This window comes from Mirounga leonina, unplaced genomic scaffold (assembly GCF_011800145.1).
Source record: "Mirounga leonina isolate KUSES-001 unplaced genomic scaffold, KU_Mleo_1.0 Mir_154, whole genome shotgun sequence".
NCBI classification, from domain to species: domain Eukaryota; kingdom Metazoa; phylum Chordata; class Mammalia; order Carnivora; family Phocidae; genus Mirounga; species Mirounga leonina.
Window position 1 is genome coordinate 24,029,143 of NW_023270389.1, and position 22,957 is coordinate 24,052,099.

The 22,957-nt window shown below is 47.3% G+C and overlaps 1 protein-coding gene across 9 annotated transcripts in view; it reads right to left on the reverse strand.

The window, feature by feature from the left end:
* The window catches only part of SRGAP2 (SLIT-ROBO Rho GTPase activating protein 2), a 224,611-nt gene that overhangs the window by 17,808 nt on the left and 183,846 nt on the right, over positions 1-22,957 (reverse strand). For all 9 annotated transcript variants that reach the window (XM_035010191.1, XM_035010190.1, XM_035010187.1 and 6 more), the window contains 4 exons: positions 16,386-16,446; positions 10,888-10,965; positions 9,924-10,058; positions 7,645-7,750 (listed from right to left, as the gene is read on the reverse strand). In XM_035010191.1, the coding sequence (XP_034866082.1) occupies positions 7,645-7,750; positions 9,924-10,058; positions 10,888-10,965; positions 16,386-16,446 (380 nt within the window). The remainder of the gene's footprint in view (positions 1-7,644; positions 7,751-9,923; positions 10,059-10,887; positions 10,966-16,385; positions 16,447-22,957) is intronic.

Sequence of the window (22,957 nt, forward strand, 5' to 3'; positions counted from 1 at the left end):
CCACCAAGCTGCCAGAGCAGATGGAGGCCCTTGGGCTGCCCTCAGGACAATATGGAGAGAAGACACAGGCATTCTGCCGTGTACCTTCTTGCAGAGCAAAATAATCAAATTACTAGGGATATTCCATTCCAAGCTCTAGACTTATTAAAAAAAATTGCCAACCGATTAGCTTCTGTATTCCATCAAGCAAGTGAATTTCTTTCTGGAACAGCTAGTGTAATTGTTTTTCATTTTCATAATGTCCTCTATTATTATAATCAAGATTTATTCAGGAAAAGGTCAGCATGCTGCTCAGTTTCTGCTCAGGCTTCCTCTGGATGCAGTCTGACTTTGCTATTGAGTATTTATCCTGGGAGCTCCCCCCTTTTAAAGCAGCAGCTGCTCTGGCCACGCCTCCAACCTTGGCCAAGGACACCAGCCCTTCAGTGAGCCACTGGGCCTCATTAGCCCCCACTGGTCTGTTTGTCCAGGCTGAAGGCTCGGCCAGCTCTGGATGTACACCCCCAGCCCCCAGCCCCAGGTTGGAGAGCTGGGAGCTCAGCTAAGGAGTTCTGCCCCCATCATGGGCATCAGCAGGCGGTCCCCAGCACCTGACTGTGACAGATCTGAGGAGAAACCAAAGCCCTCTGATGCTGAACCAGAGGCCTGAGACTCAGCTGTGTTCATCTGAGTAGGTATTCTTCAGAACTGGACAGAGTTCATTTCTAGTGTATCCCGCACCCAGACTCAAATTACCAAGCTGGTCTCTCTCTAACCCAGTGGTTCTCTCCTCTACTGCAGATTCGCACACGTCCCCTGTCCACCCTGGAGACGCAGTACAATGGATGTGAACAGCTGTCACGGGGAGAAAACTGTACGGTTGAGAATCACTCTTCTTGAGGACCTAGTCAAACGCAGGGAGGCCAGCAATGGGTGAGGTTATGGTTCTCAGTGGCTGGACTGCTTCACAGAAGGTCTTAAAGTTTGAATTTTATAATCCTCCCCTGGCTCCTAGTTAAAAGAGAGATGAGATTGAGAAAAGACTGGGAGAAGTTTCCAAGTCTACTTCTTGGTCAAACAAACACTGGAGACAGGAGAGGTAATTATCCTGGTAACCTCAACAGGGACAAGGAGGAGGAAGGCCCTTTCTTCAGTGCGATCTGACGACATTTGGTAACATGGAACAAAACCAGTCATTTCTGGGAAGCCTGGCCGTCAGACGGAAACGAAGTCTAGCCCTGAGAGTCCCACTCGAAGGCCCGTGAGAGATGAGCAACCTTGTCAAGCCTCCTAAGGGAAGGGCTGTTTGATTCATAGGTGGCTACAATGACCAGGGGCTTGAGGATACATCTTCGTGGACTGGGGTCTCATGGGCCAGTTCCATTTCTTACTCCCATTAAAATATAAACCAAGGTCCTCTCTCTCTTCCAATCTACAATGGGAACATGTAGGTTGAGGGGTTAAAGCCATGGTTCTTAATTATTTGGGGGGTCACAGCCCTCTTCAAGAATTTGAGAAAAACTAGAGATTCTCTCCCCGAAAAATTCATACATGTACACATACAGATGCATGTCATTTCATATACAATATAATGGTGCTAATAATCCATGAAGGCCCTGAAGTCTGTGCCTAGTCTAAGAACTCAAATACTGGATTTTTATTAAAAAAAAAAAAAACCTAAAATGGAAAACACTGGTACCAGGTCCCTCTTTAAAATTTTTTTGGTGTCGACTTGCATAATGCCATCTCTTCTAAGAACTGTACTATAATTCTAGAGCTTCTATCCATAATATTAGTGAATTCTTCCAATGAATTCAAACTCATCTTTTGCGTGTCTTAACAAGGTTCGGTATAGTGATTGGGAACACAGGCTTTGGGGAGCAATGAGAAAATCAGGATTGAGGTGCGAAACTTGTTTTTTATCATGTACTTTTCTGGACTTTCTACCTTTTAATGATGCACATTTGTCTCTTTGATTAAATTGACAAAGAAAAACAAAACATCCCAAGAATTTTAGAGTCAATTAGACCTGGTTTTGAGTCCTGGCCCCATCATGTACCAGTTCCAGGGGAGTATTCTGGTTTCGAAGTCTCTTCCCTATAAAAAAATGTACCTCCTTCATGGGGCTGCTATAAAGCTTGAATGAAGTATTATATGCAACGCACTGAGCACTGTGCCTGGCACACAGGTGGTGCTCAATCCATATTTTCTGTAATTATAATATCCGAATTGCTTCTCTATTAAGGACCCTCGAATCTAGTCAGGGAAAGGGAAGCAGGTCTGTCAACATTTGCCAGCAAGTGATTTATAGAAGTCTAGCCACCTTCTTCTCCTGACAGACATCATCAAGCTGAGGACTCTAGATCCCAAAATCGAAACCTTAGCTCCTCAGGGAGAACACAACGCTTCGGACAGACTGTTTTAAATACATGACATTTCACTTAAAAACCTTCAGCTTCATAGGCCCCAGGGGTTTGATTTGGCAACAACCAACAGACTATGGGTAAGATATTAATACACCAGGTTGATTTTAGGTTTGGAAGGGATGAAGAGAAATTGTATTCTTCACCATGGCCCCAGGCAAATCATGGGGCTGAGAATCCATCATGCCTTTAAAAGCTTTTCCAATGGGAGACACTACAATTTCCCTCTCTAAATCCATGATTTAACAGCCTTCCCCGACTCCCCCAAAAGGCTCTTTAAGAGATAAGAAGTCTAACGTTATTCTGGCTGATTTTTTCTGATGGTTCTTCAAAGGCATCCCATCACTCCTCTTGTCACTCTCTCGCCTATAACAACATGGGTTGGCTTTCTCGTGCTCCCTGCATCTAATAAGGGACTTGCCTCTGTGCCCCCATGTTCTGCCTTCCTTCCCTGGCAGTGAACTCCATCCTCTCTCTCCAGCAAGGATATCCGTCCAGCAATTGCCCTTGGGTCTTTAGTGTTGCCTCTCCAGTGGGTCGTGGTCCCCACCAGCATACAAACATGCAGTAATACTGGCCCCCTGGAAAAGAATTCCCTCCTAACCCCATATCTGTACCGTATTACTGTCCCATTTCTCTCCTCCTCTTCACAATAAAACTATTTGCGCGTTGTCTATCCCTGATGTTTCTGATTCTCCGATTCATCTCCAGCCCTTCTGTTATGGACTGAATTGGGTCCCCTCTCCCCAAATTCCTATGTTGATGCCCTACCCACCCCCCTCCCATGTGATTGTATTTGGAGAAAGGACCTTTAAGGAGATAATTAAGGTTAAATGAGATCCTACGGGTGAGGGTGAGGCCCGAATCCGATAGGACTACTGTCCTTATAGGAAGAGGAAGAGACCCCAGAGCTCTCCTGCGTGTGCACAAAGGAAAGCCACAGGAGGATGCAGAGGGAAGACGGCCATCTACAAGCCAAAGAGACTCCTCACCAGAAACCGACCCTGCCAGCACCTTAATCTTGGACGTCTAGACTCCCGAACCACAAGAAAATGAATTTCTGTTGTTGAAGTCACCTACTCTGTGGTACTTTGCTACGGCAGCCTGAACAGATGCATATACCTTCTCTCTTGCCCCCTCCCACTCTTTACTGTGGTAAAATCTACATACCATAAAACTGACCATTTTCACCATTTTGAAGTGTACAATTCAGCGCTATTTAGCATATTCACAATGTTGTGCAACCATCACCACCGTCTAGTTCCAGGACATTTTCATCACCCGAAAGGAAACCATGTCCATTAGCAGTCACACCCCCCACCCCCGCCATCCTCCCCTCCCCCCAGCTCCCGGCTACATGGCTCCTTCAGGAGTCTGTTCCAGACACTGCAAATAAATGGGCTCCTACACCACGTGGTCTTCTGTGACTGGCTTCTTTCCTCCAGCAGGATGTTTTCCAGGTGCATCCACGCTGTAGCATGCCTCCGCACCTCATTCGTTTTCACGACTGAACACGACCCCTTCCCCCCGTATGGACCTACCACACGTTGTTTAGCCATCAGCGGCTCCCCTTCTCTCCTGAACGGACGCCATCAGGGTCTGGCCCCTTCCACTCCATCAGGACAACACTCCTCAGGGTCACCAGTGCTCTCTCTGTGGCTAACGCAATCCTGAGTCCTTTTCTCGGCTGGCCTGTCACCCCCTTTACCTCTGGTATCACTCCCTCTTCCAAACAGGTCTCTGTGTGGCTTCTGGGATGCCATTCTTTCTAGGTCCTCCTCCTACCTCACAGCCCACGGTTCCCTGCTCAGTGAAGTGTCTGCAGACCACTGTATCTTAAAGAGCAAACTCTCGCCCTGACCCCTGGCACTCCCCGGTGCCCTGCCCTGCTTTATTTTTCTCTAGAGCACTTTTCCTCTGACACGGGATATGCGTCCTCGTTAGTTTGGTCTTCTTCCAACAGAACATAAACTCCAAAGGGACTCCATGGGACACCTGGGCTGTTTGGTGACTTCTTAGATGGCCAGCACCTAGAGCAGGGCCTGGCCCACAGTAGATGCTTAATAAATATGTGTTAAATAAGGGAACAAATAAGCACGTGAGCAGCTGTGGCTCTCCAAGACAACCCAACCACAGGTCTCCTTGTCCATCTGTGTGTAGAAGCCAAAACGCTCCTTGTGAAAGTCAGAAGAACCGCCCAGACACAACCTTTCCAAACGAGGAGGCACCTGGAGATGGGTGAGATTTCGAGGAAGAGTCAGCTTTTCCGGGGACATCGGAGCACCTTAATCGGGAGAAAAGCACCACCGGTTCACTCTCTCATCCAGATGGCGGAGCAGCGTTTGAGGACCTAGAGCAGTGCTTCTCGGACTTTCATGAGCATGTGACTGACCAGGGGACCTTGTTAAAATACAGACTCGGATTCATAGGTCTTTGAAAGGGGAGGGGCTGAGATTCCGTATTTCTAACCATCTCCCAGATGATGGTCTGTGGACCTCACTTGACTAGCAAGAGCTTATTATACTATATTGTTTGACATCTGAAGAAAGCAGGTTTCAAAAGACAAAGAGCAGAGTCAGCTGCAGTGAGCGGGAGCTACCAACACTTTGTTGGGGGACAAAAAGTCGCTGGGTAGCACACAGGCTGTGGTAAGCAGCCTCTAAAATGAACCCCATGGTCCCTGCCTACTGGTTTTCACACCCTGGTGTAATTTTCTCCCTTTGAGTGTGGGCTAGATTTAGTGACTCATTTCTAGTGAATGGAAAACGGCAGAAGGCATGGGATGTCACTTCTGAGATTAGGTTACCAATGACTGAGCTTTCTGTCTTGGGTGTTCTCTCACTCACGTGCTTGGAGGGAGCCAGTTGCCATGTTGTGAATAGCTCTATGGTGAGGCCCACATGGTGAAGAACTGATGAAGGCCTCTGGCCAACAGTTAGCCAGCAAGGAAGGTCCTCAGTCCAACAACCTGCGAGGAACTGAATCCTGCCAACACCACACAGGTGAGCTTCGAAAGCGGATCCTCCCCTAGTGGAACCATTAGAAGACTATGGCCCTGCCCCCAACACCCTCACTGCAACCTCAAGAGAGCTAGAGCCAGAGGCCCCCCGCCAACACTGCACCTACACTGGGGACTCCTGACCCACAGAAACTGTGCCATAAGAATTAATGCTTTTTGTTTTAAGTTGCTAGGTTCTCGGGTAATTTGTTACACAGCAATAGGTAGTTAATGCAGTAGATGCTAGAAAGGGGCTGTTACCAGCTCAAGAGTCAGTACAGAGTTTCCGTTTCCGTCAGCCTAAAATGCACAGCATGTGAACACCCTCTGTGAGTCACGAGGGGTTCTGAACTCGGGCAGTCGTGGTGCCGAGTCAGGGCTCGGCTAATGGAAGGTGCAGACACAGCCATGTGGAGGAGGCAGGCTGCAGAGCCAGGACCCTCCGTTGCTCTGCACGGCCGGCAGGAAGGCTGAAGGATGGCGTGGGTGCCCCGGCAAGGTCTCCAGCAGAGCTGCTAACCTAGATGCCTAGAGAGCTAGGCTGACCGTGAACTTGTAAGCAAGCCGAAGCTCAGAGATGGCCACCAAGTTTGTTTTCCTTTGAAGCAAAGACCAAACTGACCAGGAAGACAAAGAAATTTGTGCTAAAAGACCCTCGCTCCTTGGTCTAATTTTTGTTTTCTCTTTTGATAGATTCATGGATCTAGACAAATGTTTCTCCACAAGAGGAAAACCCATGAAGCAAGAGTGATGACAAATGGCAACCGAATTCAGCCTCGGTATAGGGAGTGTGGGGGGGCCTGCCTCACCTGGCAGAAGCCCTTACTCCACACAGAACTGCCTCCTTGCAGGATGTGCGTCCATTACTTCCAGATCCAACAGTGTTTTCAAGAGAAGCTAGAAATCTAGCTATTTTTAAGTAAAATCCCCTAACATTTAAATGTTTCAATGTTTTCAAGACACAGCAGACTGAAAAGAAATACATCTCTGAGCCTTATCTGGCCCTCCCATTGCCCATTTATAGCCTTTGCTTTAGGTTGTTGAGGGAGCTGTGTCAGAGGAAGCAACATGAAGACAGAGGGGCCCACAGGGCAAGCACCACATGTCCTTGCTTGTTGCCTCGCTGCCCCGTGGGGACCTAAAGCCCGCCCTCGGCAAGGACACACTGCTTTGACAGGAAGCCATGCCCCATCCAAGCCCAGGGCCCCTCTGGCCCTCAGACCTCTCTTCTAGCTACCCTCACTCCCTGGGTGACCAGCGAAAACATCAGTCAGTACATGGTGACTCCAGACTCGTATCTCTACCCTGGGTTTCTCCCGAGTGTCAGATTCCTATGTCCCACTGCCCACTTAGAATCTCTCCTTGGAGGCCTAACGGGCACCTCACATTAACGTGGCCAAGTTGGTGCCTTGTCTTGATTTTGTCCTCTACACCTTGTCTTCCCCAACTCCATTACGGAGTCACTGGTTCCCTGTCGCTCATGCCAAACATTTCAAATTTCTCTCTTTCCTCATACTCTACATCCTCCCCATCAGGACGTCCTGTCAATGCTATGCTCTAAATGGACCCCAAACCCGACCCCACCGCACCGCCCTCCCTCATGACCCACCCCCCACCACCCTAAGCCCCCAGTGCCCGTGGCTGAGACCTCACAGTCACCTCTGCATGGTGTCCCTGCTTCTCTTCATAGCCCCCGATAACTTCTCCTCAAAGCTGTCGGCAGGCTTCCAAGAATACATATAGATCAGATCTTACCACTCTTCTGCTTCAAAGCTTCCAGTGGCTTCCCAAATCCAAACCCATTATTACCATGACTCTCGGGGCTTGATGGCCGTGAACATCGCTTGTAGCTCCTTCTGTCACTCCATTTAGGTCACTGCGTCTCCTCAGAGAGTCCTTTGCTGACCACCCCTCTCTAGCAGCTCTCCCTCTTTCACCCCTGCCCCCATTCGGGCCCCCCGCACTCTGGCTCTTAACTTACACTTCCTTAGTCTTCACCTAAGCACTTATTCCCGCCTGACATATCTGTTATCTGTCTGTCTCCCAGCCTGGAATGTGAGTTAAACAGTATCAGGGCTTTTGTCTCGTTTCGCAATGTATTCTCACAGCCTACAACTGTGCCCCGCACACTGTCGCCACTCCACAGATTTCACGGGGCTCGATGAACGGACACGGCTCTACGGATAAAGCTTCCAGGGGCCGAAGCCCGGGCCTGATCCACTGCTCACTGGGAAGTCTACTCACTGATTGAGGAAGGCAAAGAGGTATCTCATGATAATCAGAGTGGTTTTGGGCAGGACCAGGAGAACTTTCCGGATGTGCAGAGCTCTCTCCTGCAGGTTGTCCATTGCTGAAAGAAGAAAGCCATGCGTTACCGTCCATCGCAACTGAGATCCCAAGGAGTAATGGTGTGAGGGCCCTGACTACCAGCAGGGGCTGCACAGATACTGGTGTGCTGTGTGAGGGGCTCCGTCCCCGTGGCTCCTCGGGGCGGGACTGCTGCCGCAGGGCACCTGCTGGGCTGCAGACGCTTCCTGACCCCCGACTGAAGGCATATGCTCCTCGGGCTCAGAAGGGGTTGGGGATGTTCTCCGAGCACCTACTGCTCTCTTATTAAAACAACCACAGACAAGGAACGGTCCCGAAACCTGCTAGGACTGCAGGCTCGACATCCAGCCTTGGAGGATCCATGTGTGGGGAGGGAGACAGGCTGTGTAGCTCCTGTCCTGCTCGCTCTACACATGCATCTCCTCATCCTCTGGACAGGTCTGGCTTATCTTTCCCCCTCTCTTATCTGCAGTGGGGTTGGGCAGAATGTGGCCAGAGGCAAGAGATGGTAGATCCCTGCATAAGTCGTGGTATCTGGGGAGAAGACGCGAGGTTTCCTGTCTCTTGTGCTGTGGACAGACTAATCACAGACCTCCATCATGGCCAGCCTCCCCACTAGTGTGCCATGTGGATATTGTCATTTTCTATGAGTGCCTTTCTGTGAGAAAGAAGTGGAAAGCAGTGGGTTAGGAGCACATCTCAAGGGGAGAACTGGGCAGCCAAGGTATCTTGAACTGTCTTAGTAGCCCCAGCCACTGAAGACATCTACCTAAGCTCAGTCCTAGAACAAGACGTGAAGACAGGAGGGAGGGCCTAAATTTAATAGGCACAGAACTGATTTCCACTAGGCTTCCACAAATAGTGGGTCAACAAATAAAATAAGAGAGCTTACTGAATGCCCTGGAGCAGAGAGGGACAATGTTCAGGGCATACAATGAGTCCAACCGGAGACTTGGGGGCCATGAACACCCTGGTGCATCCAGGAAGAAGACTCTTCTCCCATTTCAAAGGCACTGCCTTCTCCAGCCTCTGGAGCCATCATTCTAGTGGAGTCCACTTCCAGGATGACCTGGTATTAATCTAAATTTCCATGCATTTTTTTCCATGGAAAACAAGAGAGAGGATGTTTCTGGATAATAAGCTAAACTAAATGGGTAAGAATAGCTTTTCAAGTCCCAAATTTGAGAGTAAGAGGCAGGAACCTATAAGGATAAAGTAGAGACTATATCTCTTTCTAGGAAAACATCATATCGCTACATTTAAGTGTTCAGAGGGCTTTTATTCCTAAAAGAACACATACTAACACATCTAGGAGGTAAGCCACACCATGTTTATTTTTTTATTTTTTATTTTTTTTTCATTTTTTTTTAAGATTTTATTTATTTGCGAGAGAGAGAATGAGGGACAGAGAGCACGAGAGGGAGGAGGGTCAGAGGGAGAAGCAGGCTCCCTGCCGAGCAGGGAGCCCGATGCGGGACTCGATCCCGGGACTCTGGGATCATGACCTGAGCCGAAGGCAGTCGCTTAACCAACTGAGCCACCCAGGTGCCCACCACACCATGTTTAAAGCAACAAGCAGGGGCACCTGGCTGGCTCAGCTGGTTCAGTATCTGACTCTTGATTTTGGCTCAGATCTTGATCTCAGGGTCATGGGATCAAGCCCCGCAGTGGGCTCCATGCTGGGTGTGGAGCCTGCTTAAGATCCTGTCTCTCCCTCTCCCTCTGCCCCCCCCACTTAAAATCAGTCAATCAATCTTATAAAACAAAGATTCATTCTTACCTTAATTATAAAAATAAGCAACAAGCAGAAAATATTTCCCCTTTATAGCATAAAAAGCACAGGCACTAATGTATGAGCTTCCAATAACTGAAAAGGACTGTGTCTTATATATGAATAGAAATATATTTTACTGAAGAAAACAAAGCTCAGCAAAGCAAGGAGTTTAAGGCCAATCAGAAAGAAAAACCCAGGAGTTCTGACTTGTGGTCCTAGACTCTTACTGAAAAGTCATCTTTCTTCCCTCCCCACCAGGGATGAAGGACTGAGGACGAGGAAGAAAAACTTCACTGAAGAAAAGGAAAAAGAAAAACATTATTGAAAAGCTTATGGGAAAAAAAGGCCCCGTGGACATTTCTTATCTGTCACGACAAGGTGCTCTTGCCCAGAAGCCAGTCTGAGGCCAGGATGTACTTACTGACGCAGGCCATCAGGTCATGGAAGATGTCCTTGGGGAAGAGAGGATGTTCCAGCCCCCGGAAGTAAAGCTTCAGGACGCCAGCAATGGAGTCCATGTCATGGTCATTCTGGTCCCCAGCCAGGGGGTCCTCTCCTGAGGATAAGCAGCCCCCCAAAAAAGGAAAGAGAGAGTGAGAAAGGTAAAAACACACGGGACGAAGCAGGAATGGTGGGGAACGGGTGACCTGTCCGAGTCCTCATCAGAGTCCATCAGTTCTCCGCCCAGCATGGCGACCATGAGTAGGGCACAAGGGTCCAATAGGATAAATTCGCTTCTGTCAGACCAGCTCAGGGACATTCCCTATGGGCCGGGACGGGACACTGCAACTGGCCCTCTCACAAGAATCATGAAGCCAGGCTGGGACTGAGCCTCTGGGGGAGGAAAATTGAGGCCAAGGATGCTCTCCCTCCTGACTGGCTCTCACTGTTCCTGGCTCGCAACAAAGGACACCTACTTACAGGAGAACAATCACGCTGGGGCTCCCTATGGAAAATTTCGTATCAGATGTAATTAGATTTAATGATAGGACCAACCTCAAATTGAAACTATATATATCCATTACAGTGACGGAAATTGCCAAAGCTTGCCCATTACCTTAATAGCCCACAAGCTAATAAATGGGCTACGATGAACAGGCGCATTAGCCTTGATATTAACTGCCACCAAGGGTTCTGGATGAAGTCATAAACTGCCCAGATATCATAGTTAACTTCTTGGGTTTCGGCAGATCATCCGCAGGAGAGAGGCAGGGTGAATGGGGCTGAGGAGGACTTGGGGAGGACTGTCTACAAGGAAGCAGGTATTGGGCTGAAGAGGTCGCTTGTTAACCTCTGGGTCCTCTTGGGGGGAGTGGGAATGGGTGCAGCCAATATCCCAGGAGGCTGGCATGTATTTGGTCTGATCTTCAAGCCTGTTTCCTTACCTCTCTCAAAGGCGTTTTTGATGTCATTCACTTCCACCTGGGATCCCGACACCCGGAAAATTCCTTCATGCTGTAGTCCTGGAAAGACAGGGAAAAGTGATCAAGGCGAAGAAGAAACAAAGTCACAAGCACAGCTCCAAGCTTAGTTGAATGTCTGTGTCCTCCAGCCAGTGTGCATGTAAGCCCCCCTGTCTCTCTTCTTCAGGCGGAAGGAGAAAGCATGTGGAGGGATGCTGGAGAAGTCACCAGAACGGATAGGAGGCATAAGAAAGCACTGAGTCAGAGACTTAAGGGGAAAGAGGTCTACACCCAGCTCTATTTCCGATTCCGAGGGAGACTAGGAAGCAGGTTCCTTCCCCTGCCTTTGCCTCTCTGCTCCCATCTGCAAAGTGACGAAGTGACCCCTGGCACCTGGTCACCCAGGGCCAGGAGCGGAAAGCGGGGGTCTGGCAGGCCGGCCATTAGATACCACTGGAGGAGTTTCATAAGGTCTGAGATACAATGATTGCTTTGGCTGTTCGAATACTGTCTGGCTCTTCCAGGGCACAATGTTTTGAATCCTTAGGAAAGAGAGAGGACGGGAAAAGGCAAGTGATCACAGTCCACGGCCAGATACCCTGCCAGCTGCTGGTTCTTGACTGCGGCTTGCCTCCCAAACGTGCATGGACGTTGCGGGACGATAATGGGCGTGAAAACCTTGTCTTCTTGGGTTTTGTTAGAGTACAATCCTAAAAAAATAACGCATGTGCTGTGACTGCTGCTAAGAAATGCTTCCATAGAAATAAATCCACTGGTTCTCAAAACAGCCACTAAGGAGGAGTCACCAGCACGCCCATTTTCCAGCTGAAGGAAGTGAGGAGTGATGAGCAGCCTTAGGTTATAGAGGTGACAAGAACCAGAACCAGGAGGCCCGCCCAGGCCTTCTGGTTGCAATCACGCACTCACTCCTCAACACCAGGCTTGTGGGGCCTACCAGAGGCAAAGTACAGAGAGGGCAGGAACCCGCCTGTTAGTCCGAACTCGGACGTGGCTCACAACCCCACACGTGGAGCTGCAGAGGTGGTAAGAGATCCAGGGGGCATGCTGTTAGTGCTGGCCCCGGGGGTCAGACTGAACTAGCAGCTGTAATCACATCCGGCTCGCCAGCCTTTCTCAGGAGCCCCGTGTCTCCGTCCTGGGCGTCTTGTCCATGTTCCTCCGTAATGGTGTGATTCATCAAAAACTTGGACATATCAGGGAAATCTCAAACAAATTTCTTTGGAAACAAAATAGAACTGCCCACTGTTTTCTGGCTATCCTCTCAGTGAGGGGGTGACTGGGTTCTCTTGGCTAGACCTTTGAAGGGAAATCACGTCGGCCAGGACTACAATCTTGAATCCAATTGAAGCAGTATTAAGAAGCAAGCAGGGGGAATTTAATTACCTGGCTTGTAATAGGACGTAAGTTGTCTGCTCCTCTAAGGGAATCTCCAGAATATTCCTCAGAGAACGGCAGGCAATGTTAAAACCCCATTAGTACCAATGTAATAATACCATATTAGTTACCAATGGGATATAACAGCCAAATTATGTCATTTACACACAGAACGCAAACAGCCAAGTGTTCGGACAGAAACAGTCACGTACCCTGCGACTTGTCAAAAATGCAGTATAGTCTAAGACACACTGAGATCCCCTCAGTCTGGTTCCCATTTCTCTTCGAGAACCTGCACTTTAGAAGGATCATGATGTGTTCTTGCTCAGCAGACAGAATCTGTAGAGTGTCTAATCTAATGACTCTGAAGTAGGAGCACTGATAAATGGTTGGGTTCCAGAAGTAAAGGGGAAAAGCAGGGGGCTTTTGATTAGAATGCAGGGAAGGCCCCACATGACTAACCTGACACATCGTGATCTTTCTGATTTGCTCTTCGTGCATACTTTTACCATAAAAGTAAAAAAACCACTCGGACTTGGAAGTGGCACAAAACCTTCCATTCTGCACTGGATTCGGCTATTGCCAAGAGGTGCTCTCCTACAGAATTCTTGATATGTTTGCTACAATACTGCCTCACGGTACTTGGCTCCCTTCTGCATAAGATAGGTGGGGTCTTCCCCACCTGATTCAGTCAGTCATTCCCCAAATGCCTCTCCTTTAAGTCCTCCTGGATCACCCTGACCCACCATTTACAGCAGAGCCTCAGTTTTCTCATCTCTACAATGGGAACGATAACATCTATCTCCCAGGGAACATGAAGAGAGTAAGGATGGACACACTGCAGCCGTTGGTGGGTCACAGACCCTTTTGGAACTGAGTTATGGAACCTATCTCCACTGAATGCACGTGCACAAAAATGTTTAGCCCTGACTTATAGGGAGTTCAGGAATCCCTTGAGTCCTTATTTGGGGAAAAAGTTCAATTTAGCTGAACAAATGTTTTTTGAAGAACTACTACGTACGAGGGTTGGTTTTTTTTCTTTAAATCAACAATACGTTTATCTATTTGTTCAGTCCTGGAATAAGCATAAAATGGCTTCAGAATTGATAGCCCACATCCTTGTGATAAAAAATTTGTTTACAGCTCTTTTTGTCTTCAGATTTACAGTAGAGTATCAAAATACTGTTTTCAAAAGTTACTTAAATAACTTGCTTCCTCATCTCCTCAGTGTGGTTATGTTACTCATTTGTCCTGCAGTTAGGTTTATTTGTTACTGTTTGTATTCCACTTGGGGTTTTACCTACATCCTTGTTTTATTTATCTGTTTATTTATCCTTTAAACATGGGAAGCACAAATGCAGTTCTAAACGTCACAATTAGACAAAAAGCGATGTTCAGAGAAATGTCACTTCCCTCCCACTCCCACCCGCCCCCATCCTTTCTACCCTGTCTTGCACCCATCTCTTGTGGATGAACAATCAAATACTAGTTTCCGGATTCATCCTTCCTGTATTTCTTCTTGCCGAAGTGAGAAGACACATGTGCATTCTTATGCCCTCTTCTTTCTATATAAAAGGTAGCATGCTCTAGACATTCTTTCCCACTTTGCTTTTTTTGCTTGATAACATATTCTGGAAATCTCTCCGTGTAATTTCATGGAGATAGTGCTCATTGTTTTTTTGTAACTGCCTAGTATTCAGATATACCATAGGTGGTCCAACCGCTCTTCTGTGTGAGGGTATTTAGGTTGTTCTTTTTATTTTTTACAAATGATGCTGCAACAAATAACCTCATGCATATGTATCTTTATGTTGCTGGAGGTGCATCTTCCAGGTAAACTGCTACAAGGACCGCTGGATCAGAAGATAAATGCATACATCGTTCTGTTAGATACCGCCAAATTCCCCTAAGAAAGGCTTGTACCTGTTGGCTATACCACCAGCAACATGTGAGCACACCTGTTTCCCCAGAGCCACACCACAGAATGTCCCTGCATACACCATGCATGTGCAGGGGCAGAGATGGGGACATTCCAGCCACCATATCCGGAAGCGTCCCCTCCTCGACTCCCCCACAGCTCCACTCTGGGCCTGGTCACGGTCATGTCTTCTCTGGGCTGCCGCAGCCGCCTCCTTCCTCCCATGGCCTTGTCTCCATCCAGCAGCTCTTTTTAAAGAGCTCCCTCTGTTCAGAATTCTCCAGTAGCTTCCCACTCACTCAGAATAAAGTCTAAACACCTCCCTTAGGTGAGGAAGCCCTAAGAGTCTGGCCTCTGGCTTGGTCTGCTGCCCCTCTCCTCTCCCCTCTCCGCTCTGGCCACCCAGGCCTCCTGCAAGCCAGCCCCTGCCTATGCCAAGGATCTCTGCATTTGATGTTCCCTCTCTCTGAAACACTCTTCCCAGACAGCACCTGGCTCACTTCCTCGCTTTCTTTCAGGACTCCACTCTGATGTCACCCTCCGAGGTGACCTTAGGGCCTTTCCCTGAACACCCCCCTAGAACAGTGTCCCCCCTCCATTCTCCGGCTCTTTGCCTGGCTTTTCTTCAGGACACTCACCATCATCAGACACACCGTATATTACCGTGTTTATTTATTAACTGACCAGCTGATCATCTACTTATCTGCTCTTCGGTAGAATATAAAGTTCACGAAGGCAGGAACTTTTTCTTGGCACACAATGAGCAATCTATCTCTCTCTATAAATTTGGTGGATGACCAAATAGAATGCACGGCTGAAAGAATAGGAGTCCAGACTCTCTTCTTCCTATTGTCCTTTAGACACAAGTAACTTTTCTTCTCCGGAACTCACTTTGGATTTATCTTTGCCAATTACTTGATCATTAATCATTACTATCTTGTGAAATCTCTTACACTGCTATTCTGAATGGCTATTGCTTATTTCTTTTTATTTAGCTTTCCAATTGCTTATTTTCTCCCAACTGCATCATAAAATCAAATAAAGACAGGAAGAGTGTATGATCCCTGTTTTTGTTTTCCTATTTCACAATGCACGGTGCCCAGCATTGATCAAGGGCTTGATAAATATTTGTTGACCGTTGATATACAACGCTGTCACTTCAAGTGAATAGGGACAAGATGAAAAAATGGTGGCTGATTAGAATGAGAGAAGTTGTAAGCATGCTAAAATAATTACTGTTCCAAAAATGAACCCAAGTGATGTTCCAGCCTACTGAGAGGAAGGGAGAGCAAATGTCTACCTCTCCATCAAGTCCAGCAATCACCTCTATACCTCTTTAGCTGCAAGAAGGTCATTCTGCCCCTTTTCCTGTAACTAGATAAGACAGCAACTAAAAACAATTTCTGATGTCCAGTTCCTAGAAATCTTCATGGTGCTCGCTCAGATATCTGTGCTTTCTAAATGTCTTCTACTTAGAAGCTTGAGTCTCTGGCCATTCATCTCCATCCCTAGATTTTGTCCAAGCAGCCTGGGAGCTGGTGAGGCATGGAGTTTATGAGATCCAGCTTCATCCAGGCAGCAGATACTGCGATCCGACTCAGGCTGAGGAGGAGCCAGCCCCCGAAAACTCTCAAATGTTGGCTACAACGTGAAGACCAACGACTACTCGCTGCACTCCAGCTGATGTTGTATCCAGTGAGACCAAACCAGAACAAAAACTGAATGTTATTAGGAATCAGTGCAACATCACAAAAGGAGTTGCTCTCAAAACAGTCTAATGCAGAAAGCCAGTGTGACATAAGGATTCAGGCTGTGTGGCAGGAGACTCCGACACGTGCAGAGACAGTGAGTAATGGCGAAACTACCGTCACATCATACCAGCTGTACTTACTCACATCACGGCTGTAATTTAAACCTGGCTTTCGGGCTAGAAAAGGGAGTGTGGTAAGTGGCTGAGGCCTTTGGGGTCAAAACATACGATGCCTCTCTCTAGGTGTCTAGCTGTGACCATTCGGAGGTAGCAAACATTACGTGAGCAAATAAGACTTTTATTCCATTTCTGAGAATGTCAGGATGAAAAGTCAACCTCTATTCTTACTCTACAAAGAATTCCTGGAAGGTCTTTCCCACTTTGCACAAATATGGGCAAGGCTGTAATCCTGCTTACCGTGTCTGCTGATAAACCGGATACAGCTTTCTACCACCAGAGGAATTGCCTGGCTGGAATCCTGAAAAGCCAAAGAGAAACATAACATCAGAGTCTTTAAACAGACATAGCCCAGAGTCAGAGAAAATGGGCCAGACCGGGCGGGACTTGTCTCGGCTGGATCAGTGGCCGGTCCTCACAGAAGCATCGGGCCTGTCCTCCAAGCTCCAGAGCACGTACACAACCGCCTACTTGGAATGCCACATGGATGCCTTAAATTCAGCATGTCCTAAATGCAACTGATCATCTTTTATCCCAAATCAGCTTCCCACCCTCAGCCACCCCAAAATCAATCAATCAATCAATCAATCAATCAATCAATATGTTCTGTCAAGTCGGCCTCCTAAATACCTCTCAAATCCATTTACTTCTCTCCATCTCTACTGCTTCCAACCCGGCCCATACATCAGTATCTCAATTCCCATCCTTGTCCTCCAAACCACATTATCCTTCCTTCATACAGTGGCTGGGTGATCTTTTGAAAGGGCACATAGCCCATCGTTCACTTTCTAGGCCAACTTCTTTCAAAAACTTCTCGATAGTGTCTTTACACAGCCCTATGTGTCCAGGGTCCTGCTTTGCCTCCAGCTTCATCTCCTCCTGCTCTTCCTCTAGTCTCTCTGTTTCAGCCACATTGGCTTTCTTTCCATTCCTTAGATCAGTTCTTTGTCCATGGCTTTGTATGAGCTGCTCCTGCTTCCAGAATGTTCTTCTAACCCTGGAATCCCACCCTTAGGGTCTCAGTGCAAGTATCACTTTCTTAGAAATGCTTTTCCAGATTCCCCAGATGAGATCAGGGCCCCTGTCTACAGGATCTCAGCACCTTGTGCTTGGCTCTCATAACCATGACTGCGACTTAATTGTGTGGGTATGAATATCTTGTTTGCATCTGCCACCACTATAATAGGTCATGCTCCACAGGGCAGATCCTGTCAACTTTTGGCTCTCCACAGCTGGCCATGATACTCTCACAAGGTAGGTGCTCAATTAATATCAGTTGAGGATAGCAGAATGAACCAAGGGGAGCATCAGAAAGGGGGTTTACTTGGCGTAAAAGGTAAAAAGAAAAAACCCAGTTCTTAGAAATAGTGGAAACTAATTGGTACTAAACTAAGAAGCAGGCCTCCCAGATATCAATCTTCGCTCTGCCATTTTGCTATATATCCCGCCATTTACTTAACTTCTTTGGGCCTCAATTTGATGTCTGCAAATCAGGAAGGGGATGGGTGGTGAGGAGAGTAGCATTTCCTCCTGGCACATGAACATTAGTGTTTACCATTTACAGAGGCATTTCTAGAGGTGGTGGGTCATGGATCGGTCCTGGTAACAGCCCAATGGGGTGTGCACTGTTATTCTCATTTGACAAATGAGGGGACGAAGGCTTAGCAAGGTGAAACAGCTGCTAATAGTGACACAGTCGGTAAGTAGCAGGGCCAGGATCAAACCCAGGCAGTCGCCCTCTGAGACTGCACATCTCACTGCCACCCAGCCTATATCCCAGGAGCTCAGCAAACACTGCCAGGTATGCATTCCCAGCCTGCATCCCAGGAGCTCAGCAAACATTAGCCGGTATGCACACCAAGCATTACTAAAAACCAGTAGGGCTTTATAATGCAGCTAAACACAAAATAATTCAGCTATGGGGAAGAAAGGCATCAAACAAAGGGCCCTAGTTAGGTTTACTAGCTAGAAAGGGCTGTAGAAGTTCAGGACAGGGGCGCCTGGATGGTTCAGTTGGTGAAGAGTGCGACTCTTGATCCTGGGGTTGTGGGTTTGAGCCCCACATTGGGTACAGAGATTACTTTAAAAATAAAAGCTTTATTTATTTTATTTTTTATTTTATTATTGTTTTTAGAGGGAGAGGGAGAGAGAATCTTAAGCAGGCTTCATGCCCAGCCAGAGTCCAGAGTAGGACACTTAACTGACTGAGCCACCCAGGTGCCCCCCAAAATAAATCTTTAAAAAAAATAAATAAATAAGAAGTTCAGGACAGAGACTGGTTCTCAAGCGGCATGGGTCCTGTGGCTCCTGCCCCTTTCACAGGTTTGCCTATGTCCTCAAGTTTTCAGCTGTGGCCCTGGGGTTTGGCCACAATCAGGGAAGCAGCTGGATCTCATGAAGAAGTCAGGCTGCAAGAAGTGTGGCCTGGCCTCTCGCTCCCAAGCTTACTGGGAATGCGGGATGCCGCCAAAGGAAGGAGTGAGTATGCCAAGGTAGCGCTGGGGTTGGGAAGGTCTCAGGGACCCAAATGTTCATCGTCGTGACCCCCAAACGCATCTGCTTCCTCCAGCTTTCCAGCTATAGCAGCCAGGGTCTGCCCTCTTGCTGCCATCCCTGACCTCTGCCAGTCAGCCCAGGGCGATCTTAAGAGGAAGAATCTTGGTCTCTAATGAAGAAACTGGGTTCCACCATTAAAAATAAATAAAATATATATAAAAAAAAAAAACAAATCTCCATTTTTTGGAAGTCTTTTTATGTTTACAAACATTGTTACTGCATTTTTTTTTTTAAAAAGATTTTATTTATTTGAGATAGAAAGAGAGCACGACCTGAGGAGAGGGGCAGAGGGAGAGGGACAAGCAGACTCCTCACTGAGCAGGGAGCCCGATGTGGGGCTCAATCCCAGGATCCTGGGATCATGACCTGAGCTCAAGGCAGATGCTTAACCGACTGTCCCACCCCAGCGCCCCATTATTACAGTTTTCATTTACAAAGGGTAGTTGCAGTGATAATGAGGTTAGTGATATGAGGGTTTGTAAACGTTTTCTGGCCCCAGATTTGTATTTAAAGACCCAGAGAGAGGTAGGCTGGGAAGCTCACAGGTACTGGCTTCAACAAATTATGGGACTGCCAAGGGCTGCCTAGACTTGCAGAAAATGGAGTATCAACAACAGTTAAAGGGAAGCATGCAGGGTTGCAGAAAGCAAGACGTCAACCTGCACGTTCATGGTTACCAGTGGGGCATCACAAGTAGCCCAGAGGGATAATCCGTGGCAGACAAGAGTGGGCCAGAGACCTGCCCTACCACACAATAGTATCTTCCTACTCTCCACTGCTTCAGTGGAGTCCAAGACAGAGTCTTGAGGGACCAAAAACTGGACAATGTCATGAAGGCCTCAGACCCTCCTACCGCCCACCCCTCTCCTTCTAATATTTCTGAGCTCTAACTGAATTCATTGCCCCAGGATGTGCCTATGCACTCCTAGGGGGCCCCAAAGACCCTCACTTCGCCACTGATTTCGCATACAGATGACTGAGTAGTGTCCGTGTGTATTTTTACTCAGTGTCTGTCTCTCTCTTTCTTCCTCTCTCCTTCTCTTCTCCAACGTGAGAATCTGTATCGGTTTAATTCTTTAGTTTGCAATATTTTTGGAGGTATAATCCTAGGGTTGGAAGGGGCCTTTAAGGACAACTGGGCCAAATCTCCATTTGATTAGATTACAGGACCTTTCTTTAAACCAAAAGCAGAGGGAGAAAGGTAGCAGGCATAACTTGGAAAAGAGAGTAAAGCAGGGATCCTGTGATTTGCAGGAGAAAACAATCAGGAAGGTGGCCAGATGGTGCCTAAATAAGCTATTGTTTGGCATAATTTTTCATGAGTGAGAGAGTTAGGATTTTTGCTGAGTACTGATCTGTTACATTTCTTAGATTTCCGTTTTTACCAAGGGAGAAAATACAAGTCTACACAACTGATTCAATGTGGGTGATGGGAAAGAAAGAGGCATCAAAGATAACACTCGGGGCTTCGGGACTGTGAACAATAGAGGCCCCCCATTAGGAGAAATAGAGAAGTTAGGGGATGTGCTAAGGAAGTTAGAATGGGGGGGCGGGGAGAGGTGAAGAGACTGATGCTCAGGGGAGGAGGCGTTATCTCAACTGTCAAACTGATGTCCAGCCAGTCAGTTCGAAATTCGATCCAAAGACTCAGAACAAGGGACACTTGGGGAAGGAGAGAAAGGTTCATCTAAGGGAATGAAGTGAAAAGGGAAAGACTATGGAGAAAAGTCCAAAGGGCATCAAACCTTGGGAGCGCACCTACCTTGAGAGGAATGGAGAAAGATGACAAACAAAGAAGAGACACAAGTGATGGGAAAGAGAAAATGCTGGGCTTGAGGGTAGCAGGGAAAGTCTGGAAGCAGCAGTTGAGGCAGAAAAGGTTGGGGTGGTTTGAACCTAGGCTTTACTAGGGTCAAAAATGACTGGAACCCACTAGGGACCCTCAAAAACAAAAGCTACCAGATTCTTCGTCTTGTTTGGCTGACTTGCCATAAAAAACCAAACAATTACTTATATCCTTATACAAGACTACTCATCTTCCAAATGACTATTTACCTGCCTGCCTAGTGTAGAAAAACTCTTTGACTGATCCACCATTGGGGCTGAGCTGCTGGAGAGAAACTGGGGCAGCAGAATGAGAAACAAGGTCTTTATTTGATTGAGTTTTGGGTGCATCCGGGAGCTCTTGCGCACATTTAGCACCAGGCACATGTGCTCTGCCTATGACCGCAGAGAAGCAGCACGATGCACAGCAGGTGGGCGCTGCTCCCCTCTGAGAGTGAGCCCAGCCAGGGCCGCCCACTGCCCGCCAACCCGTGCTCTCCCGCACATCTGCGGCCACAGTGCAGGCTCTGAGGCCCTCACACATCGTACCTCTGTTCCAACTAGATGCAGGAGGCCCAGTTTCAGCCCAGAAACTGAAATGAACAAATGGTATGTTCAACCCTGTTCTTAGTGTTGAAGGGAAAAAAGCTGGCTCCCTCTTTATAAGATATCCAACTATTAATTTTATTTTTTTGAAGATTTATTTATTTCAGAGAAAGAGAGACAGAGTGCACGCCAGCATGTGTGCAAGTGGGGAGGAGGGGCAGAGGGAGAGGGAGAGAGAATCCCAAGCAGACTCCCTGCTGAGCGTGGAGCCGGACGCAGGGCTCAATCCCACAACCCTGAGATCGTGACCTGAGCTGAAACCAAGAGTCGGGCACTCAACTGACTTGAATCACCCAGGCGTGCCCCCCCCCCCACCTTTTAGTTTTAAATGCAATAGGTTATCCCTGGGAGGCACTCCATTCTTCTCTAGTTTTTTCTTTTTTTTTTTTTTTTAAGATTTTATTTATTTATTTATTTGAGAGAGAGAGAGAGAGTGAGTGCAAGCAGGGAAGGGGGAGAAGAGGATAAGGGAGAGGATCTCAAGCAGACTCCATGCTGAGAATGGACCCCAACATGGTGCTCGATCTCATGACCCTGAGATCATGACCTGAGCCAAAACCAAGAGTCAGATGCTTAGCCAACTGAGCTACCCTGGCACCCCCATTCTTCTCTAGTTTTAGATGAAATTATGGGAGAAGGGGCAGAAGAAAGAAATAGAGGAACCAGAGGAAGGAAAGATGCGATGAAATCTTTATAAATTAAAAAAATGTATAATTGGGCACCTGGGTGGCTCAGTTGGTTAAGCGACTGCCTTCGGCTCAGGTCATGATCCTGGAGTCCCAGGATCGAGTCCCGCATCGGGCTCGCTGCTCAGCAGGGAGTCTGCTTCTCCCCCTAACCCTCCCTGCTCTCATGCTCTCTCTCTCTCATTCTCTCTCTCAAATAAATAAATAAAATAAAGTCTTTAAAAAAAATAAATAAATAAAAAATAAAAAAATGTATAATTATATCTTATTATATTTATATTTAATTGTATTTAATTATAAAGTTAAAAATGTATAATTATATCACTATAATGAGATCTGAAGCAGAGAAGGGGGGAAAATAGTGACAGCAAAGCTAGGACAAGTGAGAGCTATGTCATCCGAATATCCCAGCTGGATGGCCCAGCTAGCTGAGGCAGTCACATGGGCTGAAGACCCTGTTGGGGCTGCTGACACAACAGAAACCATGTGCCCTCTACATTCGATTATCTCTCTGTGGCTACAGCCACTGTGAATTACCCAAAATGATCTTTTAAAGCCTGCATCAGTTTTCCTCTGAGCAGACACAAGACATTTTGGGGCTCTCCCCACCTCCTCCCTGCTAACTGCTGCTACATATAGCTCGTATGAGCTTAGCGGACACAAAATCATTTCAGTATTTGCAATAAGGTATAATGAGGAAGTCAAATTTGCTACTGCAAAAAACACTTAAATGAATTTTTTTTTTTACACAAGCACAAGTACTATTTAGATTATCCATTGATGTGCATTACCCAGCCCCTGCCTTCTAAGATCCTGCCCTCAGATGGGTAAGGAGAGCTGGCTGACCAGCGTCAGATTTTAATACAATACTAACGATCATGCAAGCACAGAGTTGAACATCAATTTTGCCAATCATTCTCAGGTCAGATTTATCTCGCATTTTCAGCATGTCTAAGAAATGCATCTAGGATGACCACACCAGGAAAAAAAAATCTGCAAACCTACAGCAGTCTAGTCTAGGTCACTGGCTGCTGCGAGTTACTCACATTTGGAGCTTATGTATAAAATGTGAGGCCCCCTTCATGGTTTCCCAGAGAAGTGACACCACGGGCATGTCTGGCACAATCTGCTAAGTCAAAC